Source organism: Lontra canadensis, unplaced genomic scaffold (genome assembly GCF_010015895.1).
Source record: "Lontra canadensis isolate GAN:19392208 unplaced genomic scaffold, GSC_riverotter_1.0 scaffold75, whole genome shotgun sequence".
NCBI classification, from domain to species: domain Eukaryota; kingdom Metazoa; phylum Chordata; class Mammalia; order Carnivora; family Mustelidae; genus Lontra; species Lontra canadensis.
In genome coordinates this window covers 6895190-6911789 of record NW_022631069.1, presented here as the reverse complement: position 1 = coordinate 6911789, position 16600 = coordinate 6895190, and the positions used below count along the sequence as shown (strand labels likewise).

The 16600-nt window shown below is 37.8% G+C and overlaps 1 protein-coding gene across 2 annotated transcripts in view; it reads right to left on the bottom strand.

The window, feature by feature from the left end:
- Window positions 1-16600, bottom strand: part of SLC16A1 (solute carrier family 16 member 1) — a 57933-nt gene that overhangs the window by 12659 nt on the left and 28674 nt on the right. For both annotated transcript variants that reach the window (XM_032881414.1, XM_032881413.1), the window contains exon 2: window positions 2072-2332. In XM_032881414.1, coding sequence (XP_032737305.1) covers window positions 2072-2288 — 217 coding nt within the window. In that variant the 5' untranslated portion in view covers window positions 2289-2332. The remainder of the gene's footprint in view (window positions 1-2071; window positions 2333-16600) is intronic.

Below are 16600 nucleotides of genomic sequence, written 5' to 3'. Positions count from 1 at the left end.
TGAGGGTGTGGGCCAAATACATTAAGTTAAAGAATTGTGGCAGTTGTGAAACTGATGATAACTCTTAGGGGATATGCCACCTAGGAGCCAATCGAAACAAAATAACCCATTTAGTAAAAATTCTGCCACAAGGCTCTCGATACACAATTTGTCTTTCAGAGTTATTTCAGGAAGGATGGCCCCAATTAGCTATCATTAAAAATAGAGTGGGGTACAGTTCATAGGCCTTTTATAACACAAATTCAGAGAAATGTGCTAGTTATCTCTGGGTGAGGACAAAGAAGGAACTGTTTTCCCAGAAGAAAGTGTCATGTGCCATTAGTACAACTGACATCACTTACTTCTGATGCAAAATGCAAGTGGCTCTCAAGCTCTTTTGGCAGCTCCAAATTGTACATGTGAACCTCTGGTTTATAGTCAGCTTAAAGCACCTGGAGTACGTCTGGATAATATTTATACCAGCTTCTCTCAGTCATCATAGTTAAAACCTGATTAGAAAATCCTGGCAGATGAGAGTTCAAAGCCTCCAAAACTACTGGCTCTCAGAAGCTAGATAATATCCAAAGTCCCTTTTGACTTCTCTGAACTTATAAAAAGAAAATAAGTACTACAATTTAGCACTTATATTCTTTTTTTTTTTTTAAGATTTTTTTTTTAAATTTACTTATTGGACAGAGATCTCAAGTAGGCAGAGAGGCAGGCAGAGAGGGTGGGAAGCAGGCTCCCCGCTGTGCAGAGAGTCAGGGCTTGATCCCCAGGACCCTGAGATCATGACCCAAGCAGAAGGCAGTGGCTTAACCCACTGAGCCACCCAGGCGCCCGAGCACTTATATTCTCTTAAAAGTACTTGACAGAATAGGCATACCTTCAAAATTCAAAAGGCATAAAATAAAAAGATATACAGTGAAAAAACTTAAGTCTTCCCACTTCTGTTCCCAGTCACCGAATTCACCTCTAAGGCAACCAGGTTACCTGTTTTTTGTATGCAATGAAATTATATTTAGTTAAATTATGACTTTAACTATTCTTGTTTCATGAGTTTATGGTATTGTCTCAATAGGATTATAAACTCCCCAAAGGCAGGGATCAGGACCAAGTGTTCTCTATCACTCACAATATCTAGCCTAGTATGAAATATGTGCATATCGCTAAACATTGGTTGACTCTGCCACCAGGTTATTGGAATTCCAAGAATTCCAATTCTAAGGTTTTATAGTCAACATACAGAATCATTGTATTGGCTATTAAGAAGCTACATGTGAAAATAATCTGAGATACTAAACTGCCACCAAAAAGTAGTATTAACAGAGGTGAAAGTTTGGCTAAGCAACGTGAGACACTGTCAATCTCAGTAAATAAATACACTTGGCTTTAGAATCTCACTAAGCAACTGTATTTTAAGTACTATGGAAGGTTTTGAGTTTTACATTTTACATTGTAATTTGATGGTCCAAGGGGAAACGGAGTATTTTAAATGATGTTAGTTAAGCAACTTACTCTTCACATTTCCTTTATAACATGTCAAGGAAAACAGAAGGGAAAAAAAATGATGAAACTTAAGTTTAAAGTTCAGCTGAAATGCTTTTAGGATGAATAACATCACAAGGAAGAATGGGAAGATTTTATTCAGTTCTTTAAATCTAATACCATGAAAAGATTTTACCCGAGACTTTGAACTATGCTATTAAGGTGAGCCTGATTTACTTTAATTCTCCCAACATCAATTTAAGAAAAACCTTTATTTGTGGGATGCCCGGGTGGCTCAGTTAAGCGTCTGCATTCAGCTCAGGTCAGGATCCCAGGATCCTGGGATCAAGTCCTGCATTGGACTCCTTGCTCAGTGGGGAGCCGCCTTCTCCCTCTGCCTGCCATTCCCCTTGCTTGTGAGCTCTCTCTCTGACAAAAAATTGAATAAAATCTTTAAAAAAGAAAAAGAAAAATCTTTATTTGTGTTTACATCTTAAGAATCTAGCAGAGAGCAGTAAGAAAAATCAGCTGTGCACGTTATTTTTCTGAGAGCTTTTAAATGATACTGAGTTGAACCAAATCACAGGCCCTCACAGGTACTTACCTCCACCATACATGACAGCCAACATGATTGAGGATATCCATGATACTTCACTGGTGGTGGCACTGAATATGCCTTCAATTTCTTTGAAGAACACAGTAATGGATTTGGGAAATGCATAGGAGAAGCCGATGGAAATGAAAGCTCCAACTACTACTGCCCACCCCCAGCCTCCATCTGGGGGAGTGTATCCAACTGGACCTCCAACTGCTGGTGGCATTTTAAGTGTAGATGAATTCCAAAATGCAGTTCAAATCCAAGTATCTGAAGGACATAAAATTAAAATACCATGTCAGTAATAAAGCACTTCCACCAGTAAAGCACTTCTACCCTTTATAACCAGCTCTCAAGTAACTGGAATTGTTTCCCAATATTACTTTAGCAATAAAGATGATCTTCTAAGGACATTATCAGAAAAAAAGTCTTAGGGGTCCCTGGGTGGCTTAGTTGTTAAGCATCTGCCTTTAGTTAAGGTCATGATCCCAGGGTCCTGGGATGGAACCCTGCATTGGGCTCTCTGCTCAGCAGGAAGCCTGCTTCTCCCTCTCACACCGCCCCCCTGCTTGTGTTCCCTCTCTTTCCCTGACTCTCCCTCTCTGCCAAAATACATAAATACATAAAATCTTAATTTAAAAAAAAAAAGAAAAGAAAGAAAAAGGGTCTTAGATGGGGCACCTGGGTGGCTCAGTTGGTTGGGCAACTGCCTTATGCTTAGGTCATGACCCCGGAGTCCCAGGACAGAATCCTGCATCAGCCTCCCTGGGAGGCTGCTTCTCCCTCTGACCTCCCCCCTCTTGTGCTCTCTCTCTCTCTCACTCACTCTCTCCAATAAATAAATAAAATCTTTAGAAAAGAAAAAAGAAGGAAAGAAAGGAAAAGAGTCTCAGAGATATGGTATTGCCAAGAATAGCATAAAGGGAAAATAGCTTCATACCATTTAAGGAGCCATACCTGAAATATATCCTGTTCAATACAGTCTTTGCATTTCAAATAAACCTACTTGTTTCAGCAGTTAGTATAACTCCTCAAATTACCATAACTAACCATGTCATTTGATTTATCTGCTTGCAAAATTCACGTAACACAGGCCATATGCAAGTTTCAGCCTTGAACAAAGTCTTTGTAAGTTTTCCCCCTTTCCCAAAATTTATTCTTCAATCCTACTTTTACTTTCTCTTATTTATTTGCTGACAAAATATTAGGAAGTGGGTACCCAGGTCACTAGATATGTAGCAATTTACAAAACAGATCATTCTGAACACCAAAGAATTTCATTCAGTGGGCTAGAAAATTCTGTCAGAAAAGTTTCCTTTTATCTAATTGTTTTGTTTCAAGGTATTTTTTTTCCATTATATAAGAAAAAACCCTAAACATCAGCTAGTCAATATAAACTCACAAATTGAACTATGCTATCAAAAGATGGTACTTCAAATCAAAAACTTCCTTTTTCTTGAAGTCGCCTAGTACTAATGAATAGCATGGTTAGAAAATGTAACTTCCTGTTTAAAGTGTGAACAACATGATAGAGTGAGTGTGTGATGGTAGTCTTGCCTGTTTTCTCATGAAGCTCTCCTTTTATTTATTTGAAGCTAACTTCTCCCTTACAACTCATCCTGCAACACTATGTTAGCGTGTTCATTTCAAATGATCACCACTCAGATTTATTACAGCAATAAATACTGGTCACAGAGGACAAGTTCACTCTTTGCTACAACATTCTTTAGTCTAAAATACAAATCCTAGCTTATAATATAGTAGTAGTATAGCAGTCAACTGCTAAACATTATTTCTTCCAACCCATTTGAACACTTCAAATATGATTTAAGATAATGAATGTTGCAGGAGTAGGAAAAAATATAGCTCATAAGGGAAGTTTCCCTAAAAGCAACAGTATAGGTTTCAACACTTCTACGCGACATTATACTAGAGGTTCTAGCCTCTGGTACATGCAGACAAGAAAAAGAATAAAAGGTAAAAAGACTAGGAAGGAAGAAGTTGTCTTTAGTCACAGATAATATAATCATCTATGTAGGCAATACTAAAGAATATTTTAAAAACGTTCCTGAACTAAAAATGAATTTAACTAGGTTTCAGGATATAACAGTAATAAACAGAAATTATCTGTCTTTATATATAAACCAGTATCAGGATTTGCAATTTTAAGTAATACCATTTAGAACAACATCAAAAAGCTATTGAACAGGGATACATCTGGCAAATAATGTGTAAGATGTATACAATGAAAACTACAAGATATCACTAAGAAATTAAAAAACAAAAGATAATCCATTCTCATGGTTTGAGAGACTCAATATTTAAATTAAGCAAATATTTCTAAAGGCACGCAACAGCACATTTACTAAAAAGTGTATAAATTGATCTTAAGCTATAGGTTGGGAGAAAATAAATACAAAAAATAACCAACAAAAGACATGTCCAAAACATTAAAAGATCTTTAATGACTCAGTAGTAAAGACAACCCAATTAAAAATGGACAACAGAAATGGAGAGATAATTTATCAAAGAAGATACACGGATGACAAAGAAGTACATGAAAAAATGCTCAAAATTGTTAGCCATTTGTAAAATGCAAATTGTAATCAAAGATACTAATACATATCTATTAGAATGACTAAAATTAAGACCGATAATACCAAGAGTTGGTAAGGATATGGAGCAAACAGAATGCTGTTTTGGTGGTAAAGCACAACAGTAGAGCCAGGTTGAAAAACATTTTGGAAGTGTCTTAAGAAGTTAAAGATATAAACATATGATTTAATCATTACATCACTTGGTAAATGAAAACATACATCTTCACAAAGACTTATGTGAGAATTCCCTAATAGCTTTATTCATAACAGCCCCAAACTGGAAACAACCCAAATGTCCTTCAACAGTGAATGGAAAAACAAATCATGGTATAGCCATATATTGGAACAACAGACTTAAAAAAACTATTGATGCATGTAAGAATATGGATGAATCCTAAAAGCATTATGTTAAGTGAAAAAAGATTAGATCTAAGACTATATTCTGTATGGTTACATTTATATCATGCTCTAGAAAAGGCCAAACTCTAGGGCGCCTGGGTGGATCAGTGGGTTAAGCCTCTGCCTTCGGCTCAGGTCATGATCTCAGGGTTCTGGGATTGAGCCCCACATCAGGCTCTCTGCTTTGCAGGGAGCCTGCTTCCCCCTCTCTGCCTACTTGTGATCTCTCTGTCAAATAAATAAATAAATAAATAATCTTAAAAAAAAAAAAAAAAAGAAAGAAAGAGAAAAGGCCAAACTCTAGTAATAGAAAACAGATGAGGGATTGGAGAGATGAGGCTGACTGCAAAGGGGCCTGAGAGAATTTCTCTGGCCCATGGAAATGTTCTGTTATGATTGTGGCAGTAGTTACACATCAAATTGTATTTACAGTATGTAAATAATACCTCAGGGGCATCCAGGTGGCTCAGAGGGTTAAGAGTCTGCCTTCAGCTCAGGTCATGATCCCAGGGTCCTGGGATCAAGCCCCATTCTTCGGGCTTCCCGCTCAGCAGAAGCCTGTTTCTTCTCCCTGTCCCTCTGCCACTCCCCCTGCTTGTGCTCTCTCACTCTCACTCTCTCAAATAAATAAAAATCTTAGAAAAATAATACCTCAACAAAAATGATAAAAAAAATAGTTCAGACAGTGACAAGGAGGATAAAATCTGTTCAGTAGCATATGGAGATAATACAGAAGCAAAAGGTGATGTCAGGCAAATTCTCTTGGCTATCTGGTGATTAAAAGAAAGAAAAGGAAACTAGAAGAGGAGAGGACATACTTTTCCGGGAATTCACAATTACGGGTCTGGGTGAGCTTGTGCTTGGCAGGGCAATGTCTGTGGGAAATCTCTGTTGTTCTTTTAGATATATACTACGCTTGACTTTGCTAGCAAAGATTTCCCACAGATAAAGCCCTGCCAAACATAAGCTGACAAACTATAAATTCTCCCTCACTCATTCATTCATTCATTCATTTAAAGTAGGCTCCATGCCCAGCGTGGAGCCCAGCCCAGGGCCTGAACTCACAACCCGGAGATCAAGACCTGCGCTCAGATCAAGAGTCAGACGCTCAACTGACTGAGTAATTCAGGTGCCCCGACAATCTAAAATTTCAAAACACATCAAGAATCAATTAACCATGAGTGAAGTAAAGCCAATTCAATATTGCTGGATTAGACACAAGCACTACAGACACTGCATGTGAATATCTAAAATTATTAAAAGCATGAGATAAGAAATTAAGACCACTAAATGAGAAACAACACATTAAATAGTATTAAAAGACCAGCTGACCTGAAACAGAACTTCCAGAAATAAAAAGTATACTCAACGAAATAATAAGTTAACCAGCAGACTGAATATAGCTAGAAAAGAGAGAACATAAATCTAAAGGATAGGTTTGAAGAAAACAATTCAGGGGAGAGCTTTATTCTGGAGCTGAGAAAGAAAGATTTACAAACACAGGAGTTGAGAATGGGAGCATCTGGCATACATCTAAATGGACTTGGGAAGAGAATGGAAAGAATGGGACAGAGGCAATTTTCAGGGGTTAATGGCTATGGCTACTCCAGATTTGATGAATATGAACCTACAGTTTGAAGAAACCCAGTAAGATAAAGAGGAAAACATCAAAAATTTTTTGAGAAAATACAGATTATCAGGAAATACAGATTACAAGATAATCAAACTTGACAAAACAGAATTCTCATCAATTTTGAAAAACTCTCAGCCACTATGTCTTCAAATATTCCTTCTTCCTCCTTCCCTTTTTCCACTCCCCTGACACCCCAATTAGATGTGGGTTGAACCTTCCCATGTTATCTATTCTCTTTCTCTTCTGTGTTTTCCATCCTTAGTATAGTTCCATCTGTACTGAGAATTTGAGGTTTAGGATAGTATCTTCCTCCAGTGATTTTCACTTACCTAGGGCTATATAAACGTAGAATCTCTTCAAGAATATTTCAAGGACCAATATGTTTTGTTCATACAGATGATGTGAAATCAGGCTGCCGTCATTTGAGGAATGTTTTACCTCCAATGTACCCTTATTCCTATGGCACAGCTCTTTAGGATCCCAACTCAAAAGAACAGGATTTACCAGAGCTCTTACTCTTGACGGACCCTAGACTCTCAACATTTGTTCCCTTGGATCCATGAAGCTTTCCAAAGCACTACCCAGGCCACCAAGACTGTTGCTCCTCCTCCTATAACCAAAAAGCCATGGGACTCCATAATCGTATCACTATTGGCACAACTAGGAAGCCAGCAATATAAAAAAGCTGCCAAAATCAAGTAATCATCAAAATCAGGAAGTTGCAATCAAAGGCTGTTAATTTCTGCAGTTAGCTCCAGAACCATATGTCCCTCCTCTGATAACATCTTCAAGATGGATCCCATATGCCCTGCTTCTCAAAACCTCAAAGCTAGTGAGTAGACAGCAAGACCTTTGTTCTCATTCTGCCTTACAAATGTCACATGAATACATGTGACTGGCAGAATTTAAATCAAATTCAGGAATATAGTTACAAGGAAGCCTGAGAAATGAAGCTTAGCTTTAAAGCCTCTGCAACACAATAATGTACACTAGAAGAGGATGTATAATGGATGCTAAACACCATTTCCAAAGTACACCTTAGACATACACAGTGGGATTCATGTAAAACTATATATGTGTATATATCTGCATTTCTACACCAGAGTCTTTTTAAAGAGTATATATTGATACTATCACATACAAACATATACAAAATTGAAAAAAAAATTGCTATAAAAGTTTCTAAATGCTTACCACTAACATTAATGTTTGTACTTATCTCATCATTGACTGGAAATACACAATAGACCAGCACTGATCCCTTGGGCCATACTTGGTAGCGCTCCTTCAGAATTGTCTGAGAAAAGATGCTCAAGAATGTTAGGCAAGGGCATCTCCTCCATACCCTCCTGATACTGGAACTTCCCAAGAGGAAGTACTAGCCAGGACTGATGTGATCAGATATAGACTGGAAGCCACCACGACAATTATAAATTTGTTCCTATCAGAAGTTTCCCTTCATTAACTTGTCAGGATGGGTGAAATTGTGTCATAATATAATTTTCAACCTATTCTTGTTCATTGGTGGAACAGACAAACGTGGCTGATGAAAAGGTGAAATGCCTGGAGAAACAGAACATACCATCCATTTCCTTTACAGAAGTTCAAACAGTGTGAGGAGACATTTCTGAGAGACAGTCACAACCTCACTGAGGTGCAGATAGGTCTTCATCTCCTGAAGCATAATTCTCCATTGTCAAAGAATACTGTTTGCACAGCCAGAACTGCAGGCTTATCCTGATTTCAGGCACTTGGCCTATCTGAGATCTCAAACTTGTTCTCTATGTGAAAACAGTGTCACCATCCTAAAATAATATTCTTTTCCTTGGAACACTAGTCTTCTTCTACTCAGTACGTACATCAATGCTAACACATCACTACCCGAGACTCCATAGTTTGCCTTAAGGTTTACTCTTGGTGTTGTACAACCTACATCTGGACAATTTACAATGATATGTATCCACCATTACAGTATTTAATAAGTAGTTTCATGGTTCTAAAAATTCTCTGTGCTCCCAATATTCATCCCTTCCTCCTCTTTAATCCCCGGCAACCACTGATCTTTTTACAGTCTCTATAGCTTTGCCTTTTCCAGAATGCCACAGAGTTGGAATCATACAGTAAGCAGCCTTTTCAAACTGGCTTCTTTCACTTAGTAATATGCATTCAAGTTCCCTTTAGGTCTTTACATGGCTTCATAGCATATTTCTTTTTGGTGCTATATAATAATATAGCACAGTTTATCTGTTCACCCTCTGAAGGAATCTTGGTTGCTGCCGAGTTGTGGCAATTATGAATAAAGCTGCTGTAACTTCCACGTGCAGGGTTTTGTATAGACACACACACACACACACACACACACACACACACAATCTACTGTCTTATACATTAACTTTACATCTAAAATTTGTTTTTAAGCTTAATAGTTACATAGACTAGAACTTTAGGCATATTATATGTTGTATTCTATGTGCTTTAAATATATTTGTCAAAACTTTGGTGCTAAAAATTTAGCCCAATTTATAGAAAATACCATCCAGTCTAATTGGCCAGATTTCTGTTAAAGTCATACCTCATTTTAACTGAAATAAACGTATTTACACCATCCCTGTGGTAACTACCTCACTTTTAAAATCTAATTCTAACTTAGAAAACAGAAAAAGAGGGGCGCCTGGGTGGCTCAGTGGGTTAAAGCCTCTGCCTTCGGCTCAGGTCATGATCCCAGGGTCTTGGGATCGAGCCCCGCATCGGGCTCTCTGCTCAGCAGGGAGCCTGCTTCCCCTCCTCTCTCTCTGCCTGCCTCTGTCTACTTGTGAGCTCTCTCTCTGTCAAATAAATAAATAAAATCTTTAAAAAAAAAAAAAAAAAAGAAAACAGAAAAAGAAGGAGTTTGTTGTCCTGAAGGAATAAAGTCCTGCCTCCCCCAATATTTCTGACCTAACCCCTCTTTGGATTTCTGTCGTGGGACACTCTGTGGGACAATGCATTCTGCAATTTTCTCTTGTTTGGGGAGCCCAAGAGATTTTGATAGTATGGGGGCAATGAACCATAGTCAGAATTAGGATAAGCGAGAGATACACCTTTCTTTCACAATGGGGTTAAGGGCTTTTGAAGAAAACAAACTGAAAAAGGAAGGAAAAGACCGCAGGCATCCATTTTCAGGAGAGATGATTTTTAGTTCAGAGTACTTTGAATCTGAAAATCTGAAGAATAATTCTCTTAAAAATATAACCCAGTTTAAAGACTAAAGATCTCTGTCCTAGGGTATTTCACCTACCTATGGTTCAGGAGGGATTAAATTATTTACAAGTTGAAGCTTCCTAAAATTCCTATTGGAATGAATATAGGAAGCTATGTAACTACTTTGTTCTAAAAGAAACAGTCTTGATTCTAAAATTATGTTAAACAGAACTGCTCCAGGCATTAATTTTATAAGTTTTCCTTCCTCTTAGTATGAAAAAAGAGAAAAGCACTTGAGATTTTTCAAAGAACACTGCCCCAGATTGTTTACACACATAGAGAGATACCCACACAGACGGCGTAACTACTTAATGCATCAAGCTCTGACTCGAACAGCTAATACGTGCTGGACGTGATGAAACTCTGAGCTTAGCTGCCAGCTATGATTTGTCCCGGTTGGTTAAAGCAGTTACAATTTTTAGTCACTAAGACTTGCCTCATCAAGTTAGTAATATCTTACTCCATAGTGTCAAAATTAGATTTTAAACTTGAAGAAGCTTTAAAAAGATTCAGAAGGAAGCCAGAAGTATAAGAGAATACAAAATTTTGAAAACAACATTTCAAAAAAACAGATACTGATTCAACACAATGTGGTTCTCCTTATTAACTTAAAAAATTCTGATGGCACATGGTTTAAAAAACTGTGTAATATCATTACTAAATATATTATTTCCTTTTACAGACCACATCTCAGCTATTAACAAAAGGGTTCATACAAGTAAATTATGAAAGCAAGCTCCCCCACATTAGTATTCAGAGCCCTGTTGAGAAGTACTCAACTCCAGAGGCTAAAAGGGATTAAAGTTTAAGATTTTAATCCTTACAGTATGCACAGTAGCCTTCCTATTAGCTTAGCTATTATTTGAGGACTCTCTTGCAGTTCCCTGACAATGATGGGGAGATTTAAAAAAAAAAAGTGATATGGTGATGAGAAAGTTCATTGTCAGTTTTCCTTGTAAAGGACAATGGGAAACAATCTTAACTTCTTGGCGATGACCATGGTGCAAGAATCACCCAATTTCTCCTCTATCACCTTCTGATTTTTTTCTTCCTTTTCCCATGACTCTCAGGAATTGTGCAAGTAAAGTAATCTGGAAAGCTGAAATTGTGCTCCATACCCGCCATGTTCTGCCCCCACTCCAGAAGAGAAGAGTTACAAAAGCCCTTGGAAATAGTACTACTCATTATGTTCCCTACACTTTCTCCATCGACATTTAAAACAAAGCCACTGTGATTTCCTAAAATGACAATGGCCAGTTTGTGAACTTAAAAGAGGCAGAAAGTATCTAAAATCAATAATCTTAAAAGAATTTGTTACTAAGTGTAGACTAGTTTTAGGTTTCAAATTCACATGGAAACATTCACATAGAAAATCCAGAAGGCTGATTTACTGAAGCTGTTGCTGTTAATGTGGTTAAGCTCCTACTCTTTACAACCAGCTTCATGGTTTACAGAACTACCTGCCTCAAGGTAAATCCCAAGATTCAAGGTTTAAGAAATCTCATCTTTTTTTTTTTTTTACCTTCTTTCCTACTTGAAACAGAAGACAAAGAAAGAAAAGACTGTGAACAGAACAGTAAGTAAATAAATAAATAAAGCAAGTGCTGGTAAAAGGAGAAATGTAAGAATACTATTGTTAGGTATCTAAATACTCAACAGTTACGAAATGAATGGTTCTGACCAAACTCAATATAAAAAACCTAGAAAAATACAAATCTGGCTCTGCAAACTTCCAACTGTTTGTATCTCCCTTACCACTGAAGGCCAATCTGACCAGTATTACAAAGAGTTAAATACACTACTCTTGAAGAGAAATTAACATTTTGCTAATTGTTTATCTTAAAGAAAGATTTTGGGTTTGTCCTTCATAATACAGGAAAAGTAACTGTAGATCTTACTTTCACTTAGCTCATATTTATAACTCTAAAAATAGCAATGTTTTAATTACTTTCCAGATTTTTTATTATTTACATGGTCAGCCTATCCTATTCCTTTTTAAAATATAACAGATCTCAAATTTTTTGGCCTAAAGCAACCTTAAGCAGATACATAGTTGTACAAGGGAGTATTTAAATAGTCTTTTCAGATAACTGTGGATATTTTACCTTGATACTACACCAAAACTCAATAAACTATCATCTCTTAATGATTAGTTACAATGTGCAATCTAAGGATTCCAACCTTGAATCTTGCTGTCCTTGAGGGGCCTGTAAACCGTACTCTGAGAATAGCTGTTGTTTCAAATAATTAACTCTACTTGATTACAAAAGTAACTAAATTGATATCTATTGGTTTTTGGTTTATTCAGACTGTTATCTCATCTTGGTGCATTCAATTGAATCAGAATCTCTCTGCTAGGCCGTATTTTTGAAGTGCTTTAGTAAATAATGATGTATAACCTGAACATATTTAATTACACACAAAAAAACTGATGCATATGTACATAGGAAAGGGTGGTAGGAGATGATGCATAATGGACTATCTTTCATTTTAAGTCCTCTCACTTTTTTTTTTTTTTTAAAGATTTTATTTATTTATTTGACAGAGAGAGATCACAAGCAGGCAGAGAGGCAGGCAGAGAGGCAGGCAGAGAGAGAGGAGGAAGCAGGCTCCCTGCAGAGCAGAGAGTCTGATGCGGGGCTCGATCCCAGGACCCTGAGACCACAACCAGAGCCGAAGGCAGAGGCTTAACCCACTGAGCCACCCAAGCGCCCCAGTCCTCTCACTTATTAAAATAGCTTTGAATAAGGATGTCAAACCTTTGTTCTTTTTATTTAGCCAGTTGAAAAGAAAACAACTGTGGTAATTCTATTATAAAACAAAATAATAATTTCCTTTCCTTTAAGAGTTCTTTGGCTTATTAGGCATTCCCTGTCATCCTCCTCACATTTTTTTTTTATTTAAGAGAGGGAGAGAGAGAACACGTGTGCACGTGTGTTTGGTGGCGGAGGGAAGGCTAGAGAGGGAAAGACAGAGTCTTAAGCACATTTTGTGCTGAGGTGGTAGAGGTGGGCTTGATCTCATGACCCTGAGTTCACCACTCAACCAAGAGTCAACTGAATGTACAACCCAGGCACCACCTCCTCAGATTTTTCTGGTTGTCCCAAACACCGTATGTATCCTTGGAGAGTATTTTCTACCCAAACCAGCAATTTGTTCAAAGCTTTTCCCAATAGAAAGCTCACAATATCTACCTGTCAGGACCCAGAGCACCATGAAACACACGAAACCTAGCATCTGTAACTGTCTCCATTACTACTGTGATCTAGAAAAGGGCTGCTGTTTCAAGTAAATGTATCATGTGCCAAAGGGTATGTGATGAAATTAAGGGTGTTTGAACTCAGGGCCTTTCACCACCTAATGTAAGACTGAAGGGTGTGTCAGAAGTCAAGGGACAAGGGCTACTCAAACATAAACAACCAATACCCTTAACTTCCAGCCCTTCAGCCACTTCTCTTGTCCACTGCGGTCTTATGTACAGATTGTTCAAGCATAACACTTTTCTGTGTTATGAATGATCTTCCTTAAATACTAGTCAATTACCTTTTGCTCAGTTGAGCGAAACCTCAAGGCTAAAATTTTTTGAAAAGGCAGAAATACAAATTTATGTAACAGAGAGACATGTGAACATAAAGACCCAGTACTGAGAAAGGCTTCCAGAGAATGGAATTTAGTGCCACCATCGAATGACATGCATCGTAAATATTCCTGGCTTATTTCAGGAAATGGGTTTGTTTTCCTACTAGGCTTCCTGGAAATTAATATATATCACTTTTTATACCAATATATCACTATTATGGTAACAGAGCTACTTTTGCTGTACCATCAACAAGGCCAGGCAAGCTATTCAATGAATGACAAACATGGGGAAATTTTGGCTATTTGCAACTTCAACTACAAACTGCCTAACAGGGGCACCTGGGTGGCTCAGTCGGTTAAACACATGACTCATTTTTTTTTTTTTTAAAGATTTATTTATTTTAAAGAGGGAGGAGGGCAGGAGAGAGGTGCGTGGTGAGGGGAAGGGGCAGAAGGACAGAGAATCTCAAGCAGACTCCTCTCTGACAATACATGGGCTCAACCTAACGACCCTGACATTATGATCTAAGTCGAAATTAAGAGTCAACACTTAACTGACTGAGCCACCCAGGTGCCCTGAGGGCCTCTTCATTCTTAGCTCAGGTCTTGATCTGAGGATCATGAGCTCAAGTCCCATGTTGGCTCCACACTGGGCATGGAGCCTACTTAAAAAAATGAAAACTAAAAAAAAATAAATTCCATGAGAAACTACAGAATGCCCAAGACATAACAGTAAATGAAAACCAATTTTTGCTTATTTCTGCTTGACTGGGCCTACACTGATGCAGACTTCCAATAAATTTGTCTTGACGTTCTTTAATGCTCTACAACACTCTATGATGCTGCTCTAACAACCCAAATTTTTAAAATGTCAATCCTAATTTCTTATAGTTGTTTTAATAAAGAGGACTGGGGTGCCTGGGTGGCTCAGTCGGCTGGCTGTTGTACTCTTGATTTTGGCTCAGGTCATGATCTTGGAGTTGAGAGATCAAGCTCCGCATCAGGCTCTGCACTCAGTGCAGAGTTTGCAGGAGATTCTCTCCCTCTCCCTCTGCCCCTCCTCCTGTTCGCTCTTTCCTTCTCTCTCAAAATAAAAATAAATAAAATCTTTTAAAAAACTGAAAAATTAAGGTGTGCCTGGGTGGCTCAGTGGTTTAAGCCCCTGCCTTCAGCTCAGGTCATGGTCTCAGGGTCCTGGGATCGAGCCCCGGGTCGGGCTCTCTACTCAGCAGGGAGCCTGCTTCCCCTCTCACTTTGCCTGCCTCTCTGCCTTCTTGTGATCTCTCTGTCAAATAAATAAATAAAATCTTAAAAAAAATTGAAAAATTAAATAGAGGATTTAAAGTTTTATAAGTACTACAGAGAACTGATGAAATTAATCCTATCTGCAAATGAACAAACTAATATTCAAGCTTAAAGGTAGTGACTATACATATATGCACATGTATGTGTATATATATGTGTGTATATACACTATTTACTTATTTAATCCTCTTTTGTCAATCTTGGCCAATGTCATACTCAATAATCTGAATCTATAATGTTCTTTAATTCTTGTAAGACAATGATTTCTGGCATCCATTCAACCAAATAAGCATAATTTTAGTCAAGTGGATAGGGGAAAGAAATATGGTTCCTGATATGTGTAGAAATTTTCAATTCAGATTCTGGTTTCTCTGTTGAGGGTTAATTTTAGTATTTTATTTCTCTCTTCTCCCTGTACCAGTGCAACTTCTTTCAAAGGTAAGTAATCTACTTGTAGACTTACAGATAGATAATACATATATATATTAATATGCATTTTAAATTGAGAATAAGAATTTTTAAAATAAGGAAAAGAGAAACTTCTACTTACTTTTAAAGTCTGATTTACAAACTATAAGCATAATCAAACTAATTCCAATAAAAAGATCTCTCCCTTTGGGACACCTGGGTGGCTTAGTTGATTAAGCGTATGCCTTCAACTCAGATCATGATTCCAGGGTCCTGGGATAGAGCCCCACACCGGGGTCCCTGCTCAGTGGGGAGCCTTGCTTCTTCCTCCCTTTGCCTCCCCCCTATTCAGGTTCTTTCTCACCTGCTCTGGACGTGTGCTCTCCCTCTCTCCAATAAATAATCTTAAAAAAAAAAGTCTCTCCTGTTAATAATTTATTATAAAACTCAAGATTACACAAAAAATTGTGAAATTGTTAAAATGTTTATTATAAAAATGATTTTTAATATGTTAAACTTTTTTTTTAAGATCTTATTTATTCATCTGAGAGAGAGCACGCATGAGCAGGGGGAGGGGCAGTGGAGAGGAAGAAGGAGGCTTCCTGCCAAGCAAAAAGCCCAATGTGGGGCTCCAATCCCATCAGGACCTGAGCAGAAGGCAGATGCTTAACTGACTGAGCCATCCAGGTGCCCTAAAAAGGTTTTAAGAAACTAGTAGTTATTTCTACTTCAGCTGACAAATAGCAAAACGTGAGAACAGAGTAAAATAATGAGACCCAACTTAGCATCTTTTATTACTAGGGTTCTGGCTCCCAACTTTCTAAGAATAAGTAGACTTTTAAGGGATCATAGTATGAAAAACATAAACCTTCAGTTTAACATTGCTTCTAGTGAATTACTAGATTCACTACTACTAAATTACTACTTCAAGAAGTAAAAAGTGAAGCTCATTAGCTATTAAATACCACCCAAAGAAATGAAAAGACATTCCATGTTCATGGATTGGAAGAACAAATATTGTTAAAATGTTTATACTAGGGGCGCCTGGGTGGCTCAGTGGGTTAAGCCGCTGCCTTCGGCTCGGGTCATGATCTCAGGGTTCTGGGATCGAGCCCCGCATCAGGCTCTCTGCTCAGCGGGGAGCCTGCTTCCTCCTCTCTCTCTCTGCCTGCCTCTCTGCCTGCTTGTGATCTCTCTCTGTCAAATAAATAAATAAAATCTTAAAAAAAAAAAGTCTATACTACCCAAAGCAATCTACACACTTAATGCAATCCCTATCAAAATACCAATAGCATTTTCCACAGAACTAGAACAAGAAATCCTACCATTTGTATGGAACCAGAAATAGCCAAAGCAATTGTGAAAAAGAAAAGCTAA